A 20640-nucleotide genomic window follows, 5' to 3' on the forward strand; every position below is an offset into this window, starting at 1 on the left:
GCCCCTCACAGACAAAACGACGTAGGTCTATGTCGCTAGCCTGTGAGGCTCTGGGGAGTGAGCGCGTGCCGCCGAATGCGCGCTCCCGCTCAGTCACGGACCCCCCGCGCGTGTGCCCGGTGGGCACTCGCGATCGTTCGTGACACCGGGAGAAAGGCAGGCGGCTAATGTAAAGCCGCCTGTCATTCTCCCCTGTGTAAAAATGGTGATCATAAAGTTCTACTATGTAGGACCGTTGATCACTGTTCTTACACAACTAGCCACAGCCAATCACAGTAAGAATCACGCCCCTAGGGACACACTTAACCCCTCCCTCTCAAAAAAAGTTAACTCCTTCACTGCCAGTGTCATTTTTACAGTAACAGTGCATATGTATAGCACTGATTACTGTAGTAATGTCACTGGTAACCCCAAAAGTGTCAAAAATGTCAGTTAAGGGTCCGATCTGTCCGCCGCAATGTCGCAGTCCCACAAAAAAAATCGCAGATCGCCGCCATTACGCGTTAAAAAAAAAACAACAAAAATGACAAAAATCTTTCCCTTAGTAAAAGCAATAACTTTTGCGCAAACCAATCAAAATACGCTTTTTGCGATTTTTTTTTTTTTTTTACCAAAAATATGTAGCATAAAGCTAATTGGTCTAAAATGTTAAAAAATTTTGATTTTTTAAATTTTTTTGGGGGAATTTTATATAAAAAAAATGTTATTTTTTCAAAATTGACGCTCTTTTTTTGTTTATAGCGCATGATCAAAAAATCGCACAGGTAATCAAATACCATCAAAACAAAGCTCTGTTTGTGGGAAAAAAAGGACGTCAAATTTGTTTAGGTACAGCGTCGCACGACCGCGCAATTGTCCGTTAAATTCACGCAGTGCCGAATCGCAAAATAGGCCCTGGTCAGGAAGGGGGTAAAATCTTCCGGGGCTTAAGTGGTTAAAATGTAGTGTTTGCATCTTTCATGCATGTGCATGTTGTTTAGAGCTTCCATTAAATTAAATCATGTTATGGGCACTACTACCCAGATGTTCTCCTATATGATCATTATTGAAAAGTAAAGTCTGGACAGAATTATAGAAATAGAAGAGGTTTTTTTACATTAGATGAAAAAAGTGCAGACAACAGGAACTTAAAGTGGTTCTAAAGTCTAAAGTGTTTTTTATCTTAATACATTCTCTGCTTACTCGTGCTGTGTGTATTTATAAATACACACAGCCTGGCTTAGAAGGACACTCTCATGGGTGCCCCCTCAGCAATGCGCTTATGTGTGGCGTCCGGGGAGAGAAGGAACAGTCAGTGCCACCAGGGGACTTCAGAAGAGGAGGTAAGGGACTGCTGCTCTGTGCAACTTTTTTTTAATTTAAGGCATAAAAAAGACTTAAGTAATACTTTAAATTAAAAAATAAATGTAAATAATATAGTATCTTACCGTCTTTCCCAGACATTGCTGGTGTGACACTTCCTCTGAGCACCATAGATGAACCCCAATCTTACACATTTTACAGCGCAGGCCCTGCTTGGAGTTACCTGAATATTGGAGAGATTGCTGTTAAATGTATGTAACTAACCCACTAACAGATATTGATAAAATGACACAAAAAGGACTCTTTTACCAGTTATAAGGGAAGTCCTAGTACCAAAAGAGGAATAATATTTAGATAAGAGGATTTAATATTTGATAGACAGATAGAAAGACAGACAGACAGACAGACAGACTGATAGATAAACTATATTGTAAAAAAACTATTGGGGCGTCTGCCTTTACATACACATGAACTTTAATGGCATCCCAGTCTTAGTCCTTAGCGTTCAATATTGAGAGGGCCAACCTTTTGCAGCTATAACAGCTTCAACTCTTCTGAGAAGACTGTCCAAAAGGTTTAGGAGTGTGTATATGGGAATGTTTGACCATTCTTCCAAAAACGCATTTCTGAGGTCAGGCACTGATAATGGACAAGAAGGTGTTCTATCGGGTTGAGGTCAAAACTATGTGCATGCCAGTCAAGTTCCTCCACCCCAACACCCCATACTTGCTCATCCATGTCTTTATGGACCTTGCTTTGTGCACTGGTCCAAGTAATTTGGTAGAGGGGTGATTATAGTGTGGGGTTGTTTTTCAGAGGTTGGGCTTGGCCCCTCAGTTCCAGTGGAAGGGAACTTTCAAGGCGTCAGCACACCAAGACATTTTGGACAATTTCATGCTTCCAACTTTGTGGGAACGGACCTTTCCTTTTCCCAGATGACTCCGCACCAATGCACACAACAAGGTCCATAAAGACATGGATGATCGAGTTTGGGGTGGAGGAACTTGACTGGCCTGCACAGTTACATAGTTACATAGTTACATACATAGTACATAGTAGGGGAGGTTGAATAAAGACAATATTCCATCTAGTTTAACCTGTGTAGGTGTATGTGGCCGTAATCATCTCACATACCCCTGAATGTTCTGATCTTTGAGATGTATGTCTAAGAGTCTTTTGAAAGCCACCATACTTCCCGCAGAAACCACCTCTTGTGGTAGCGAATTCCGCTATCTTGTAGCCCTAACAGTAAAGAACCCCCCACTTTGCCTGAGGTTAAAACGCTTCTCCTCTAATCGCATTGTATGCCCTCGAGTCCTCATGCAATCCCTTCGACTGAATAGCTGTTTTTCTATGCCGAGATCACCTTTGAGATATTTATAAATTGCTATCATGTCCCCTCTCAGGCGTCTCTTCTCCAGGGAGAATAAATCAAGTGATTGCAGACGCTCTTCATATTTAAGGTCCTCCAATCCCCTAATTAGTTTAGCTGCCCTTCTCTGGACTCTCTCCAGCTCCAGCACATCCCTCCTGAGGACTGGCGACCAGAACTGGACAGAATACTCCAGATGTGGTCGGACCAGAGTTTTTTAAAGTGGAAGGATTATAGTCTTATCTCTGGAATACATCCCTTTCTTTATGCATGCTAATATTCTGCTGGCTTTGGCAGCTGCCGCTTGATATTGCATGCTATTGCCTAGTCTATCATCTACCAAGACTCCCAGATCTTTCTCCATTTTTGATTCCCCCAAGGGATCCCCCCCTAACGTGTATTGTGCTTTTATGTTTTTAGTCCCCAAGTGCAAAACCTTACACTTCTCCACATTAAACCTCATTTGCCATGTCGTTGCCCACTCTGTTATTTTGTCCAGGTCATTCTGTAGGATATCTGCTTCATGCTGTGCAGTTATTGCCCTGCCCAATTTTGTGTCATCTGCAAAAACTGATATCGAACTACTGATCCCGTCCTCAATGCTGTTTATGAATAAATTGAACAAGGTTGGTCTCAGGACTGAGCCTTGGGGGACCCCGCTTACCACCTCAGACCAGTCTGAGTATGTGCTGTTTATTACCACCCTTTGGACACGCCCTTTTAGCCAGTTCTGTATCCAAGTGCAAACCCTGCGGTCGATACCTGCAGACCTTATTTTATAAATGAAGTGCTTGTTGGGAACTGTATCAAACGCCTTAGTGAAATCCAGGTACACCACATCCACTGGTCTGCCCTTATCTAGCTCACAGCTCACCTCCTCGTAGAATGTTAAGAGATAGGTTTGACAAGAACGCCCATTTGTAAACCCGTGCTGATTACTGCTGATGATGTTGTTGTCTTTAGCAAACTCTACGATACAGTCCCTTATCATCCCCTGCAGAAGTTTACATACTATCGATGTCAGACTGACAGGCCTATAATTTCCCGGGATATGCCTCTGCCCCTTTTTGAATATCAGTATCACATTAGCTTTCCTCCAATCCCCTGGTACATTTCCTGTCATAATACTGTCAGCAAAGATCAGGAACAGTGTTCTAGATATAATCTTACTGAGTTCTTTAAGTACTCTCGGATGTACGCCATCCGGGCCTGGTGATTTGTTTGTGTTAATTTTATCCAGCCTTTCCCTGATTTCACCCTCTGTTAGCCATAGCGGCAAGACCTGTGAATTACTACTAACCATACAGTTGTGGCCAGTGTACCCCTCCTTTTCCTGTGTAAAGACTGACGAGAAAAAAGCATTCAGCACGGTTGCTTTTTCAGTGTCCTCTGTAACCATCCTCCCATCATCATTAATTTTGTGTGCAATATGCTCTGCCCTAGCTTTTTTGCTGTTGATATATTTAAAGAATTTCTTTGGGTTCTTTTTACTATCCTCCGCTATTTGTCTCTCAAAGTTCATTTTAGCCATTTTGATTTCGTATTTACTTTTCTTATTTGCCTCCTTGTATTGCTCGAAAGCCGATACTGTGCCCTCTGATTTATATTTCTTGAAGGCCATTTTTTTTCCCCTAATAAGTTTTTTAACGTTACGGTTTAGCCAGCCAGGTTTGGCTTTGTCTCTTCTAAATTTATTTCCCATAGGAATGCACTGCAAGATGCATTTGTTTAATATGTTCCTATAGCATTCCCATTTTTCCTCCATGATCAGTGATCCCAGGGTTTGGTCCCTGTTTACCCTTTCCATCAATGAGCACAATTTTGGAAAGTTTGCCCTTCTGAAGTTTAGGGTTCTTATGTTCCCCACTTGCCTTGTTATATTGTTATTTACGCTAAATGCGATCATCCTGTGATCGCTAGAGCCCAGGTTGTCCTGGACTCCTACCTCTGAGATTAGGTCTGGGTCATAAGTGATCAATAGATCCAGGACTGCATTTTCTCTAGTAGGAGAATCCACCAACTGTGACATGTAGTTGTCCTGTAAGGTCCCCGTGAATAGACGGGCTTTCTGTGAGTGTGTAGTCCCCTCTTTCCAGTCAATGTCGGGATCATTGAAGTCCCCCAATATGATGACTGATACCAGTTTTGCCACTTTACCCAACAGTGATATAAATTCCAGCTCTACCTCCTCCCTTTGGTTGGGTGGCCTATAGCAAACCCCCACAATAACTTTTCCCTTTTCTTCTTCCCTATGGAGTTCTACCCACACGGATTCTAACTCCATGCTCATCCCTTCCGTAATATAACTCCTCTCTATCACCCTTACATTGTTCTTGATATAGAGACATACCCCTCCCCCTCTTTTTCCTACCCTGTCCTTCCGGTACACTGAAGTCTGGTACACAACGCCAAACTCACTGGCCAATTTTTTTTAACTGGTTTGGGACACCAATGCTCCCCCCCCCAATGCCACATATTAAAGTGGGGTGTTATTTGAGTAAACTTTTTCAAGTGTATTTGTGTCATGCAACAATATTGCCTAGTTTACTGAGTGAAGTCTGGTGCACACAGTGCCAAACTCACTGACCAATTTTTTGAACTGGTGTGCTACACCAATGCTCCCCCCCAATGCCACATATTGAAGTGGGGTGTTCTCTGAGTAAGCTTTTTCAATTGTATTTGTGTCATGCAACAATATTGCTTAGTTTGCTGAGTGAAGTCTGGTACACACAGCGCCTAATTCACTGGCCATTTTTTTTAACTCTAGTGCTACACCAATGCCACATATTGAAGTGTGGTGTTATTAAACAGTATAAATTTCTAAGAGTGTATTTTAGTCCTGCAAAAATTTGGCCTCTCGCTGTGTAAACATTGCTACACACAGTGACAACAGTTACTGGCCAATTATTTGTAGAACTGGTGGACTGATGGACCGGCAGATAGGGAGGAGAGGCAGGCAGAACTTGCATTGCAGAAGAGGTAGAAAGCAGACTGCAAATGTATCAGGAGCGAGCCATCAACCATGTACAGTCACATCTGGCGCTCCCAGGACGCCGGCACATGGCTCCGCAGTGTGGGCTTTTTTTTTTAATGTGTCCTTTGCTGACACCAGTGTTGCCATCTGCAGCCTTTGCAGTCAACGCATAAGTCGCGGTAAGCCCAACACTCACCTAGGGACAACCGCCTTAAGAAGGCACCTGAAATCCCACCACCAAGCCCAGTGGGAGCAAAACTGTCAGAACCCACAAAGCCACGCTCCATGCTCTCACCGTCCAGCCTCTTCTCCTTCTCCTCCCCCTTCTCCTTCTCCTGTCTCCTCAAAGTTGTCCAACACTCCACCTTCCATGATGCCGTTGTCACATTTTTCTGGAAAAAGGCAGGCTTCTGTGGCTCAAATGTTGGAGCGTAAAAAAAGGTGTCAGTTCAACCCATGTGAGCTCATGTTTGCGGCCTAAACAGCCCGCCACCAACTTGTGTATACTGTGAACGCCTACTGTACCTCTAGCCATCATATACTACGTTCTTTACTGTCAGTTCAACCCATCTGAGCTCATGTTTGCGGCCTAAAAAGACCGCCACCAACTTGTGTATACTGTGAACGCCTACTGTACCTCTAGCCATCATATACTATGTTCTTTACTGTCATTTCAACCCATCTGAGCTCATGTTTGCGGCCTAAACAGCCCGCCACCAACTTGTGTATACTGTGAACGCCTACTGTACCTCTAGCCATCATATACTACGTTCTTTGCTGTCAGTTCAACCCATGTGAGCTCATTTTTGCGGCCTATACAGCCCGCCACCAACTTGTGTATACTGAGAACACCTACTGTACCTCTAGCAATCATATACTACGTTCTTTGCTGTCAGTTCAACCCATGTGATCTCATTTTTGCGGCCTATACAGCCCGCCACCAACTTGTGTATACTGAGAACACCTACTGTAACTCTAGCCATCATATACTACGTTCTTTACTGTCAGTTCAACCCATGTGAGCTCATGTTTGCGGCCTAAACAGCCCGCCACCAACTTGTGTATACTGTGAATGCCTACTGTACCTCTAGCAATCATATACTACGTTCTTTGCTGTCAGTTCAACCCATGTGAGCTCATTTTTGCAGCCTATGCAGCCCGCCACCAACTTGTGTATACTGAGAACACCTACTGTACCTCTAGCAATCATATACTACGTTCTTTGCTGTCAGTTCAACCCATATGAGTTCATTTTTGCGGCCTATACAGCCTGCCACCAACTTGTGTATACTGTGAACGCCTACTGTACCTCTAGCAATCATATACTACGTTCTTTGCTGTCAGTTCAACCCATGTGAGCACATTTTTGCGGCCTATACAGCCCGCCACCAACTTGTGTATACTGTGAACGCCTACTGTACCTCTAGCAATCATATACTACGTTCTTTACTGTCAGTTTAACCCATGTGAGCTCATATTCTGCGGCCTATACAGCCCACCACCAACTTGTGTATGCTGTGAACGCCTACTGTACCTCTAGCAATCATATACTACGTTCTTTACTGTCAGTTCAACCCATCTGAACTCATGTTTGCGGCCTAAACAGCCCGCCACCAACTTGTGTATACTGTGAACGCCTACTGTACCTCTAGCAATCATATACTACGTTCTTTGCTGTCAGTTCAACCCATGTGAGCACATTTTTGCGGCCTATACAGCCCGCCACCAACTTGTGTATACTGTGAACGCCTACTGTACCTCTAGCAATCATATACTACGTTCTTTACTGTCAGTTTAACCCATGTGAGCTCATATTCTGCGGCCTATACAGCCCACCACCAACTTGTGTATGCTGTGAACGCCTACTGTACCTCTAGCAATCATATACTACGTTCTTTACTGTCAGTTCAACCCATCTGAACTCATGTTTGCGGCCTAAACAGCCCGCCACCAACTTGTGTATACTGTGAACGCCTACTGTACCTCTAGCCATCATATACTACGTTCTTTACTGTCAGTTCAACCCATGTGAGCCCATGTTTGCAGCCTAAACAGCCCGCCACCAACTTTTGTATACTGTGAACGCCTACTGTACCTCTAGCAATCATATACTACGTTCTTTGCTGTCAGTTCAACCCATGTGAGCTCATTTTTGCGGCCTATACAGCCCGCCACCAACTTGTGTATACTGTGAATGCCTACTGTACCTCTAGCAATCATATACTACATTCTTTGCTGTCAGTTCAACCCATGTGAGCTCATTTTTGCGGGCTATACAGCCCGCCACCAACTTGTGTATACTGTGAACGCCTACTGTACCTCCAGCAATCATATACTACGTTCTTTGCTGTCAGTTCAACCCATGTGAGCTAATGTTTGTGGCCTTAAAAGACCGCCACCAACTTGTGTATACTGTGAACACCTACTGTACCTCTAGCCATCATATACTAGTTTCTTTGCTGTCAGTTCAACCCTTGTGAGATAATTTTTGTGGCCTATAGAGGCCGCCACCTACTTGTGTATACTGTGAATACCTACTGTACCTCTAGCAATCATATACTACGTTCTTTGCTGTCAGTTCAATCCATGTGAGCTCATGTTTACGGCCTAAACAGTCCGCCACCAACTTGTGTATACTGTGAACGCCTACTGTACCTCTAGCCATCATATACTAAGTTCTTTGCTGTCAGTTCAACCCATGTGAGCTCCTTTTTGTGGCCTATAGAGGCAGCCACCTACTTGTGTATACTGTGAATGACTACTGTACCTCTAGCCATCATATACTACATTCTTTACTGTCAGTTCAACCCATGTGAGCCCATGTTTGCGGCCTAAACAGCCCGTCACCAACTTTTGTATACTGTGAACACCTACTGTACCTCTAGCAATCATATACTACGTTCTTTGCTGTCAGTTCAACCCATGTGAGCTCATTTTTGCGGCCTATACAGCCCGCCACCAACTTGTGTATACTGTGAACGCCTACTGTACCTCTAGCAATCATATACTACGTTCTTTGCTGTCAGTTCAACCCATGTGAGCTCATTTTTGCGGCCTATACAGCCCGCCATAAACTTGTGTATACTGTGAATGCCTACTGTACCTCTAGCAATCATATACTACGTTCTTTGCTGTCAGTTCAACCCATGTGAGCTCATTTTTGAGGGCTATACAGCCCGCCACCAACTTGTGTATACTGTGAACACCTACTGTACCTCTAGCAATCATATACTACGTTCTTTGCTGTCAGTTCAACCCATGTGAGCTCATGTTTACGGCCTAAACAGTCCGCCACCAACTTGTGTATACTGTGAACGCCTACTGTACCTCAAGCCATCATATACTAAGTTCTTTGTTGTCAGTTCAACCCATGTGAGTTTATTTTTGTGGCCTATAGAGGCAGCCACCTACTTGTGTATACTGTGAAAGCCTACTGTACCTCTAGCAATCATATACTACGTTCTTTGCTGTCAGTTCAACCCATGTGAGCTCATGTTTGCGGCCTAAACAGCCCGCCACCAACTTGTGTATACAGTGAACGCCTGTGAAACCAGTGGCCCCCCAATACCACATATTGAAGTGGGTGTTATCTGAATATACTTTCATAAGTGTATTTGTGTCCTGCAACAATATTGCCTCCTCTGCTGAGTTAAGTCTGGTACACACAGTGCCAAACTCACTGGCCAATTTTTTGAACAACTGGTGTGATAAACCAGTGGCCCCCCAATACCACATATTGAAGTGGGGTGTTAACAATCTGAGTATACTTTCATAAGTGTATTTGTGTCCTGCAACAATATTGCCTCCTCTGCTGAGTTAAGTCTGGTACACAAAGTGCCAAACTTACTGGCCAATTTTTTGAACAACTGGTGTGATAAACCAGTGCCCCCCCCAATACCACACATTGAAGTGGGGTGTTATCTGAGTATACTTTTACAAGTGTATTTGTGTCCTGCAACAATATTGCCTCTTTTGCTGTGTTAACTCTGATACGAACAGTGCCAAACTCACTGGCCAATTTTTTGAACAACTGGTGTGATAGACCAGTGGCCCCCCAATAGCACATATTGAAGCGGGGTGTTATTTAACAGTATACTTTTCTAAGATTGTATTTTAGTCTTGCAAAAATTTGGCCTCTTTTGCTGTGTTAACTGTGCTACACACATTGACAACAGATACTGGCCAATTATTTGTAGAACTGGTGTGATAAACCTGTGGCCCCCCAATACCACAGATTGAAGCGGGGTGTAATCTACACAGACACATGGTCTAGCAAACACGGGCAGGGAAGGTATATCACTTTTACTGCCTACTGGGTGAACCTTCTGACGTTCGTTAAGCATGCAACCCGTGGCACCCGTGTAGATTTAGTTGTACCGCCACGGATTGCAAGCAGGCCTGCCTCTTCTTCTTCTCCACCTCCTCCATCCTCCCTCTCCTCCTCAGCTGACTCCTCCTCTTCCGTTGCTACCATCTCTTCTCCTGCGCCGCCCAAGATCCCTAGAACCTATTCCACATGCCAGGTGAGACGTTGCCATGCTGTGCTGTGTCTGTTGTGCCTGGAAGCCAAGAGCCACACTGGTCCTGCACTCCTTTCAGCTTTGCGTTCACAGGCAGATCAGTGGCTGAGACCGCTGAATTTGTCAGTTGGTAAAGTGGTGTGCGACAACAGTGCCAATCTGCTGAGCACGCTAAAACAGGGCAAAATAACACACGTGCCATGCATGGCACACGTCCTGAACTTGGTGGTGCAGCGATTCGTTGCCAAATACCCTGGGGTCCAGGACGTCTTGTGGCAGGCCAGGAAAATCTCGGGCCATTTCCGAAGATCTTACACAGCCATGGCTCGCCTTGCTGAGATTCAGCGGCGACACAACCTGCCCCTCAGGCGTCTTATTTGTGACTGCCCGACGCGATGGAACTCAACGTTGCATATGCTCGATAGGCTGCTCCAGCAGAAGCGTGGAGTTAATGACTACCTGTTCGAATTTCCAATCACACAGAGAGACAGTTGCAGGTAGCAATCCAACAGCGCCTGCCACAAGAGGGCGGTTGGAAGATGTCTTGGTCACTACAGATATGAGATCCTTCTTTCAGCCGAACCATTGACAGCTGTACTCCCAATCCAGCATGAGGGAACGCCTAGACCGACAGGTGTCCGACTACATCGGGTTAATGGCCAATGTGGACGCTCTGAGGAGTGATGAACCCCTGGACTACTGGGTGGGCAGGCTTGACCTCTGGCCAGAGCTTGCACAATTTGCTCATGACAGTGTAGACTACCTCACATTTATAAAAATGAATTAGGCATTGATCTCTGAGGTATTCAACACATGTGACCAGTAGACCAGGTTTCATCGAAATTCCTCCACCCTCAACAATTCCTGGTCCTTGGCTTCGCTACATACAGCGGCATAAAAGGCATTTCATGTCCATTGAATGGCAAATTTTTGGGGCCTTTCAGGGCCAACAATTATTTTTTCTGTGAATGCCTAATGTACCTCCAGCCACCAAATACTACGTTTTTTGCTGTCAGTTCAAACCATGTGAGCTAATTTTTGGAGCCTATACAGGCCGACACTCACAGTTCTGTGTACTGTGAACGCCTACCATACCTCTAGCCATCAAAAACTAAGTTTTTTGCTGTCAGTTCAAACCATGTGAGCTAATTTTATGCAGCCTATACAGGCCGACACTTACTGTTCTGTGTACTGTGAACACCTACCATTCTTCTAGCCATCAAAAACTAAGTTTTTTTGCTGTCAGTTCAAACCATGTGAGCTAAATTTTGCAGCCTATACAGGCCGACACTTACTTCTGTATCCTGTGAATGCCTAATGTACCTTCAGCCACAGAATACTACATTCTTAGCTGTCAGGTAAACCCACGTGGGCTATTTTTTGGTGCCTTTTATGGCCGACACTTACTTCTGTATCCTGTGAATGCCTAATGTACCTTCAGCCACAGAATACTACATTCTTAGCTGTCAGTTAAACCCATGTGGGCTATTTTTTGGTGCCTTTTATGGCCGACACTTACTTCTGTATCCTGTGAATGCCTAATGTACCTTCAGCCACAGAATACAACGTTCTTAGCTGTCAGGTAAATGCATGTGGGCTAATTTTTTGGGACCTTGAATGGCCGACACTTACTTCTTTATCCTGTGAATGCCAAACTTTTCAGACTTGAAATGAAAAACAATGGGTCTGTAAAGGTTCTGCCAAATTGTGGAATGAATGCGGACCCATTTTACAGATGTGTGAATGGACCCAATATGTATTAGACAATGTATTTACCGGCTGCTGTCAGTTCTGGCTGATTTATGAAAAAAATATATTTTTTTTGCTGTAAAAAATAAAATAAAAAAAATTTTGGGCAACTTTTTCAATTAAAATACTTCTGTTATGACATTGTCCATGTGCTGGGATTATTTTTGCACAGCTAGTAAGTCTTTTGTGGCTGCAAATATGACCTAAAGGTTTTTAAAGTTCGCCTCCCATTAACCACTTTACCACCGGAGGATTTTGCTGTCTTACGTCTGGGCCACTTTTTGCGATTCGGCACTGTGCAACTTTAACTGACAATTGCGCGGTCATGCAATGCCGTACCCAAACTAAATTTACATATTTTTTTCCCCACAAACAGAGCTTTCTTTTGGTGGTATTTGATTTTTACTTTTTGTGCTATAAACAAAAAAAGAGCGACAATTTTGAAAAAATAACAATATTTTTCACATTTTTTATATGAAATTCCCCCCAAAAAAATGTAAAAATCAAAATTTTTTAACATTTTAGGCCAATTTGTTTTCTGCTTCATGTTTGTGGGAAAAAAAATTGCAATAAGCGTATTTTGATTGGTTTGCGCAAAAGTTATTGCGTTTACTAACTAAGGGAAAGATTTCTGTAGTGTTTGGTGTTTTTTTTTTTTTTTAACGAGTAATGGCGGCGATCTGCAATTTGTTTTGCGGGACTGCGACATTGCGGTGGACAGATTGGACCCTTGACTGACATTTTTGACACTTTTGGGGTTACCAGTGACATTACTACAGTAATCAGTGATATAAATATGCACTATTACTGTAAAAATAACACTGGCAAGGAAGGGGTTAATTTTATTGGAGAGGGAGGGGTTAATGCATGCCTGGTGCTTACTGACGTGTGTGGGGGGAGGTAACTGTGTGACACAGGGACAGATCGCATGTTCAGCTATGCTGAACCCTGCAATCTGTCACTGCCTGTCACTTAGGAGATCCGCCCGCTTGTGTTTACACAAGCAGGCAGATCTCCACACTAGATCCCCGACGATCGGGGAAGAGCAGCAGCGATCGTCGCTGCTCCTCCCCTGGCTCGACTCCCGCTGTGACTACAGCGGCAGCGAGCCTCCGGCGGCGCGCGCCGCCGAGAACGGGGAGTGTCTGCCAATGTAGGTCTACGTCGTCAGACCTACAAGAGCCACTTTGCCGCAGTACAGCTCTAGTGAGCAGACGGCAAGTGGTTAAAGTCAATGGTCACCCGCCGCAAACTTTTGAGAAAATTTGCGGCTGGCGTTTGCGAACCGCCCGGCTGATATTCGTCCATCACTATTGACCATATTCACGTTTTTCAAGAACCATTGTGTGTTAGCAAGACGTGCAGAAAGAAAAAAATGGAAAGAATTCATTTTGGATAGATTAGTTATGTTACTAGTTTTGTTTTGTTGATTCGTTTCGGAATTCATTTAGTTTAGTTCTGGTTTTTTATTTTCCAACAAATTCTAAATTTTCAGAATGATTCGGATCAGTCAAAAAATGATCGACCGTTTCTAATTCTGCAGGAGGAATAGCTGGTTGTTAAGGAGTGGGCTGGGAAGCCAGCTGGCGCGCCCTTAACAACTGATAACTCATCAGCTGTTAGTGAGCTTCCCCGTTGACAGCTGAATCGAAACAGAATGAAAGTTCAGAAAAGAAAACAGCATACGGTCCCCCCCAAGCCATACCTAACCCCCCCCCCCAAATCCATACCCTTCCGATCTGGTATGGGTTGAAAGGGGAACCCCAATGCAAAAAAAGAAGAAATGGCGAGGGGTTCCCCCCAAAATCCATACCAGACCCTTATCCTAGCATGCAGCTTGGCAGGCCAGGAACCATACAGGCCACATGCCCTGAACATGGGGGGGGTGCTTTGGGGCTGGCACCTTGTCCCCATGTTGATAGGGACAAGGGTCTCTTCCCCACAACCCTGGCCCAGTGATTGCTGGGGTGCAGGGGGATATTTATGGGAATCTGGAAGTCCCCTTTAACAAGGGGGCCCCCATATTCTGGCTCCCCCCTATGTCAATGAGTATGGGGTATATTACCCCTACTCATTCACCACAAAAAAGTCAAAGTTGATAAAAACACAACACCAGTTTTTGACAAGTTCTCTATTAAAAAAAAACATAAAAACACCAACCTGAATGAAAACCTCCCCACCCTGCTTCCCCAACAAGACTGACCCTATCCAGGGATACAGCCAAATGACAGGTAAACATAAGGGCAGGGGTTACCCGGTAACGTAACCAGGTGACTCAGCCCCCATGCCTACTTCTCATTGGTCATTATGGGGCGGGATCACCCGGTGATGTCACCGGGTAACCCTGCTCCCGTGTTTATCTGGGGAATAACACTCGCCAGGGTAGATATGGCAGCGGGGTAATCCCTGCCCCTATGTTTACCTGCCATTGTGCTGTGTTCCTGGACAGGACCAGTCGTGTTCGGAGAGCGGTGGTTCTTTTTTTGTTCAGATCTGCATTTTTTTGTTCAACATGGCAGCAAGGTGCTTTGGGGAGGAGCCCCCCTGCAACAAAACACCCCCCCCTCCCATGTTGAGGGCTTGCTCATCCCCCCCTTTCTTGGACTGCTGGGCTGTGTGCTCAGATAAAGTGTGACCCCACATATTTTTGTATTTTATTTTTTAAATGTAATGCTATTCTGAATAAAAAATGCTAAATATACAAAAACGAATTCCGAAATTCTGAAAACGAATTGGTTCATTAACGTAATATTGGACCAATCCCTTCTAGGAATTTTAGAATTAGTTTTGTATCTTCGGCATTCCTTTTGTATATTCAGAAATCAGAATAGTTGGTTGTCAAGGAGTGGGTGACAGCTGGCGTCCTTAACAACCATGACTCATCTGCCATCAGCGGAACTCCTCGCTTACAGCAGAATACAAACAAAACAAATGCTGGTTACAAAAAAAAAAAAACAGTGTGGGCCCCACCTGCCCCCCTCTGCCTACTGACAAATCCATACAAGGCCCTTCAGATCGGTTATGGATTTTAAGGGGAACCCCACTCCAAAATTAAAAAAAAAAATGGCGTAGGGGTCCCCCGCCAAAATCCATACCAGTTTCTTATCTGAGCATGCAGTCCAGCAGGCCAGGAAAGAACCATACCAGGCCACATGCCCCAGGGCTTTTTTCTGTCCCCATGTTGATGGGGACAAGTGCATCTGCCCCACAACCCTGGCCAGGTGGTTGTGGGGGTCTGCAGGCAAGGAGGCTTATTGGAATCTGGAGCCCCCTTTAACAAGACCCCCCATGTGAAAAAGTATGGGGTATCCCTACTCATTCACCAAAAAGTGCTCAAAGGGTTAATAAATACACAACATAAAACAAACATAAAAACGCAAACTATAACGGGGGGAAAAAAAAAGCACTTGCCTGCTTAACAAGACTTCCCGTCAAGGGATACAGCCAAATGACAGGTAAACACAGAGGCAGGGTGATCCTGCCCCATAATGACACTTGCCCAATGAGCGGTAGACATGGGGACTGGGTTATCTGGTTACGTCACCGGGTAAACCTGACCCAATGTTTACCTGTCATAGGGTCTTTTTTCTTTTTTAGTTCAAGTCAGCGTTTTTATGTTTTATTTTAATAAATGACTTGTCAAAATCTTGTGTTACATTGTTACATAGTTACATTCATGGCTTTTTTTCTGGCGGAACATGTTGGAACAGCATTTTGGCCCCCCATTATATTACAGTTTCCCCTTTTACATCAGTGTCACTTCCCTTTACACCACCGCCCCCACTTTACACTACAGAGCCCCTTTTACATTGCAGAACCCCCGCTTTACATCACAGAACCCCCCTTACAATATAGTGTCCCTTTACATCACCAAACCCCACTTTACAATACAGCACCCCCTTCACATCAGAGCACCCCTTTACAACAAAGCCCCTCTTTACAATACAGTCCCTTTACATTGCCTGCTTTACATCCCAGCCCCCCTTTGCATCCAAGTCCCCCCATTTTACATCACAGCCCTCCTTTACATCACAGCGCTTCCTTTACTTAAATGTTTTCTGTTCCCCCTCACATCACAGCACCCCCACCTTACATCAGATATCTACACCCTTTACATTAGCCCCCCCTTCCTTGCACCTCAGTCCCCTTCATAGCCCCCCTTCCTTGTACCATAGTCCCCTTCACAGCCCCTCTTCCTTGCACCTCAGTCCCTTTTGCAGCCCCCTCTAACTTGCATCTCAGTCTCCTTCACAGCCCCCGTTCCTTGCACCTCAGTCCCCTTTCCAGTCCCCCCCCCCTTACTTGCATCCAAGTAGACTTCACAGACCCCCTTCCTTGCACCCCAGTCCATATCATAGCCCTTCTTCCTTGCACCTCAGTCCCCTTCACAGCCCCCCTTCCTTGCATCTCAGTCCCCTTCACAGCCCCCCTTTACTTGCATCTCAGTCCCCTTCACAGCCCCCCTCCTTGTATCCCAGTTCCCTTCACAGCCCCCCTTCTAGCACCCCAGTCTCCTTTAAAGCCCCCCTTACCTTGCATCTCAGTCCCCTTTACAGCCCCCTCCTTTTATCCCAGTCCCCCTCCCTGTATCCCAGTCTCCTTCACAGCCCCCCTCCTAGCACCCCAGTGCTCTTTACAGCCCTTTACTTTTATCTCAGTCTCCTTCACAGCCCCCCCCCCCCACCTTCCTTGTATCCAAGTCCCCTTCAAAGCACCACCACCCCCCTTTTATTATACTAGTCCCCTTTACAGCCACTCTTCCATCCCTGTAATCCTCCTCCTACCTTAAACAGCAGATAGAAGGCAGAAGGCACAGCATGTCCAGACAGAGGGCGGGACATGCTTTTCAAATTAACAGGCAGGGGATTGGCTGCTTGCATCCTAGCAATAAATCACTGGCTTGTTAACTTGAAAAGGATGTCCCACCTTCTGTCTGCAAATGCCGTATCTTCTGTGTGCTACGGATGAATGCTGTGGCAGCGGCAGGAGAAGGAAGCTGTCACCCTGGAGAAGATACTCAGGCTGCAAAGTGGGGGAGCCACGGTCCAGGTAGAATTGCTTTGCAGTCCGCTTTCGGCCCACGGTCCGCCATTTAGTGATGCCTGCTCTATATTGTTTATCACGGCAGCCGCAAAGTGAGCTGGTGGACGCAAAATAAGTGGATACACATAGTTCCAGCGGAGCCTGAGAGAGCAGAGTGATTTCATGTGCACCCTGCCTCTTTCTGCAGAACGGATGCTCGTTTTGGCACCAACTGTGGTGCATGAGGATAGACTGTTCTGACTAACTGCTCAGTGCTCACCTGGAGATAAGTTGTTAGACGTTATTTTTTTGGTAAATTGACAATATTGCTGGATAGCGCTGTTTCTGTCTGGTAATGCTGCTTAGGTGTGGGTCTGTGCTGTGACTGTCTCTTTGCTGGTTATCTGGGGGGCATCTCTTTGCTGGATATCTGGGGGGCTGTCTCTTTGCTGGATATCTGGGGGGCTGTCTCTTTACCAGATATCTATGTAGCTATCTTTTTGCTTAATATCTGGGGGGCTGTCTCTTTGCTGGATATCTGGGGGCTGTCTCCTAGCTGGATATGTGGGGGGAGATCTCTTTGCTAAATATATGGGGGCTGTCTCTTTGCTAGGTATATGGGGGATGCCTCTTTGCTGGATATATGGGGGGTGTCTCTTTGCTGGATATATGGAAGGGCTGTCTCATTGCTGAATATATGGAGATGTCTCTTTGCTGGATTGAGCTGTCTCTTTGCTGAACATATGGGGATGTCTCTTTGCTGGATTTTTGCCATCTCTTTGCTGAATATATGGGGATGTCTCTTTGCTGGATCGGGCTGTCTCTTTGCTGGATTGGGCTGTCTCTTTGCTGGATTGGGCTGTCTCTTTGCTGGATTGGGCCATCTCTTTGCTGGATTGGGCCATGTCTTTGCTGAACATATGTTACCGGGTACCTAACTCTTTTTTTCAAGTCGTCTTCCAGGGCAGCTTTTGAGAGGACGTAGCAAGGAACACTTCCACTTACTGGGGGGCGGTCTACCTCCTGGAGAACTTTTCTACTCAAAGTTTGATCTTGGCTGGGCAGGCAGTCAATTCGATAGTGCCCTTACAAAGGTCTTAAAGTTCGACCATCTGCTCCAGTGTAGCCCCTGCTTTATCTGCAAAGGAGGAGGCCCAAGCTATGGTAGATTGGGCGTTGAAATCCTCAGGCGGACTTAGACTTTGGGACTGGTATCCCAGTACAATGTCTATTTTAATCCATCTCGCCATAGAGCTCTTTGTAGCTTGATGACCTCTATTATAGAACAGAGAGAGAGAGGAAGTCTTGCGCCAGTCTTTGGTTCTTTCCAGGTAAGCTATCAGGATTCTTTTGACATCTAATTTTGGAATAGGTTTCCCTTTTGTTACTATGTAGGTTCTATGTTGTAACCCTGTTCTACTGTGCGAAGGACAAACTTGTTTGTGGTATTTTCTCACCAATTGTCTACGAATGAGGAGAGTCTGCCCCCCACCTGCTGGACGTCATTGTCTTCGGTGTTGGGCCAGGAGGCTTAAGGATGTGGTCCTTCCTATTTTTCCTCCTTGGAAAGAACCATCACTTCCTAGTTTAATTTTGCTTGTAGCTTTTTTTCTGCTGCCGTAAGGGCGCCTTGCTTTGATTTTTCTTCGTCTGCGTAAAACCCCCTTTTTCCTATCCGCTGACCTGTCAAGTACCTGCTTCAAACCTGGTCCAAAGAGAAGGTTACCTGTGAAGGGGATACCACACAACTTGTTCTTATAGGCAATGTCCCCTGTCCACTCTTTGAGCCATAGGGCCCTCCTGGCAGAGTTTACCAGTGCCGTTGCCCTGGCCGTAGTTTTGATTGCCTCGGCAGAAGCATCTGCTACAAAAGCCACAACCCTTTCCAGGGTGGGCATGGTTTTTAGTAACTCTTCTCTGAGGGTATTCCCCTCTAAGCAGCTGGTTTAGCCATAGCAGGAGGATTCTTGCAGTGCATGTGGATGCAATTGCCAGGTTAAGATTTGACGCTCCAGCTTCCCATGCCCTCTTTAGCAGTGATTCCGCTTTCTTATCCATGGGGTCTTTTTAAGTACCAGAATCTTCAAAAGAAAAGTCTGACTTGTTTTATATTCTTGACAGTGATGCATCTATCTTGGGGCATTTGCCCCAGGTTCTCGTGTCCTCTTCCTCAAACAGGTACCTGCGTTTTATTGCTGATGGTGTAAAGAATCTCCTCTTGGGTTCTTCCTATTCCTTCTTGATGATGTCTTTTAAGGATTGATGTAGAGGCAATGACCTGGGATTCTTTGGTTGCAGTCCCTTGTACATTTTGTCATGTAAAGACAATTCTGGTTTTGGTTCTTTTATTCCTAGTGTGTCTGCAATTGCCCTCAATAGTTCCTCGGTGTCCTCTGTCAGAAAGAGTAAACTTTGAGAGTCTTTCTCTTGATCTCCTGAATTTGAGCATAGTCCTACCTCCAATTCAGAGGCAGAGGTTTCTGAACTCTTTTCATGGTCAGACCTGCCTGGTTGTTCTTTGCTAGTGGACAGGGTGGCTTCTTAACTGGTGGAAGGCTTGCTCCCTGGCGCTTCTTTGGCCGGGTTTTGGAGGTTCTTAATCGCTGTGCACAAGGGGTTAAAGATGTTCCGCATTTCCTTTTTGAAAGTTGACATAAGCTTTTTGAAGCACCCCCCCCCCCCCCCCCCGACTCTTCTGCTACCAGCTTGCTGATACATTTTTTGCAAAAGGGTTTCGTCCAATCTGACTGTAATTTGTGATCGCATGAAGCACATTCTTTACTGCTGGTCCTGGCTTTGTTCTCTTCTGGGACATTTGTCTGTAAGTAAGAAAAAGCACCCAGAGTGAGAAAGGTATAGCCTTCTGCATACCATTATATAGCCTCAGGGCGAATAGTGGTTGTTTACAGGTGGGAGGAACCCTGTTTCTCAGATGCTGCCCTGGAAGATGACTTGAGAAAAAAATCCTTCCTGATCCGAGGGGCAATCTAATATTCCCCGGATCAACTTTAAATATAAATGTTAGTATCCAGTTATATTATGTACATTTAGGAAAAACGCCATGCCTTTTTTAAATAAATCTACTGATCTGGCCAGAACCAGCACTTGAGGGAGTCTTTTCCACATTTTTAAAGCTTTTATTGTGAAGAAACCTTTCCGTATTTGGGGATTAAATCTCTTTTTCTCTAGCCGTAAAGAGTGTCCTCTGTAATGATCTTAAAGTGAATAACTCAAAACCAAGTTCACTATGGACCACTTACTTATTTATACATGTTGATTATATCCTCCCTTAATCTCTTTTCAAGAGAGAATACATTCAGTTCCTCTAATCTTTCCTCAAAGCTGATCTTCTCCATGCCTCTTATCAGTTTGGTTGCTCTTCTCTGCACTTTCTCCAGTTCCCCAATATCCTTTTTGTGAACTGGTGCCCAAAACTGAACTGCATATTCCAGATGAGCTCTTACTAATGATTTGCACAGTGATAAAATAATATCTCTCTCTCTCGAGTCTCTACCTCTCTTAATACAAGAAAGGACTTTTCTCTTTGTGTTGTGTTTTTATTAACTTTTCGATTTTTTTTATTTGGCGAATAAGCAGGGGTACTATGTATGTATGGGGGGGGGCAGGAATCTGGGGGCCCTCTTGTTAAAGGGGGTTTGCAGATTCCGATAAGTCACACCCCGCACCCCCACAACCACCAG

General features: G+C 45.0%; 1 protein-coding gene across 2 annotated transcripts in view; it reads right to left on the minus strand.

Annotated features, from left to right (window-relative positions):
* STAC2 (SH3 and cysteine rich domain 2) overlaps positions 1-20640 on the minus strand; it is a 301427-nt gene that overhangs the window by 132755 nt on the left and 148032 nt on the right. For both annotated transcript variants that reach the window (XM_082273001.1, XM_082273000.1), the window contains exon 3: positions 1428-1525. In XM_082273001.1, the coding sequence (XP_082129127.1) occupies positions 1428-1525 (98 nt within the window). The remainder of the gene's footprint in view (positions 1-1427; positions 1526-20640) is intronic.

Source organism: Pelophylax lessonae (assembly GCF_965119305.1).
Source record: "Pelophylax lessonae genome assembly, chromosome: 11".
Taxonomy (NCBI): Eukaryota; Metazoa; Chordata; class Amphibia; order Anura; family Ranidae; genus Pelophylax; species Pelophylax lessonae.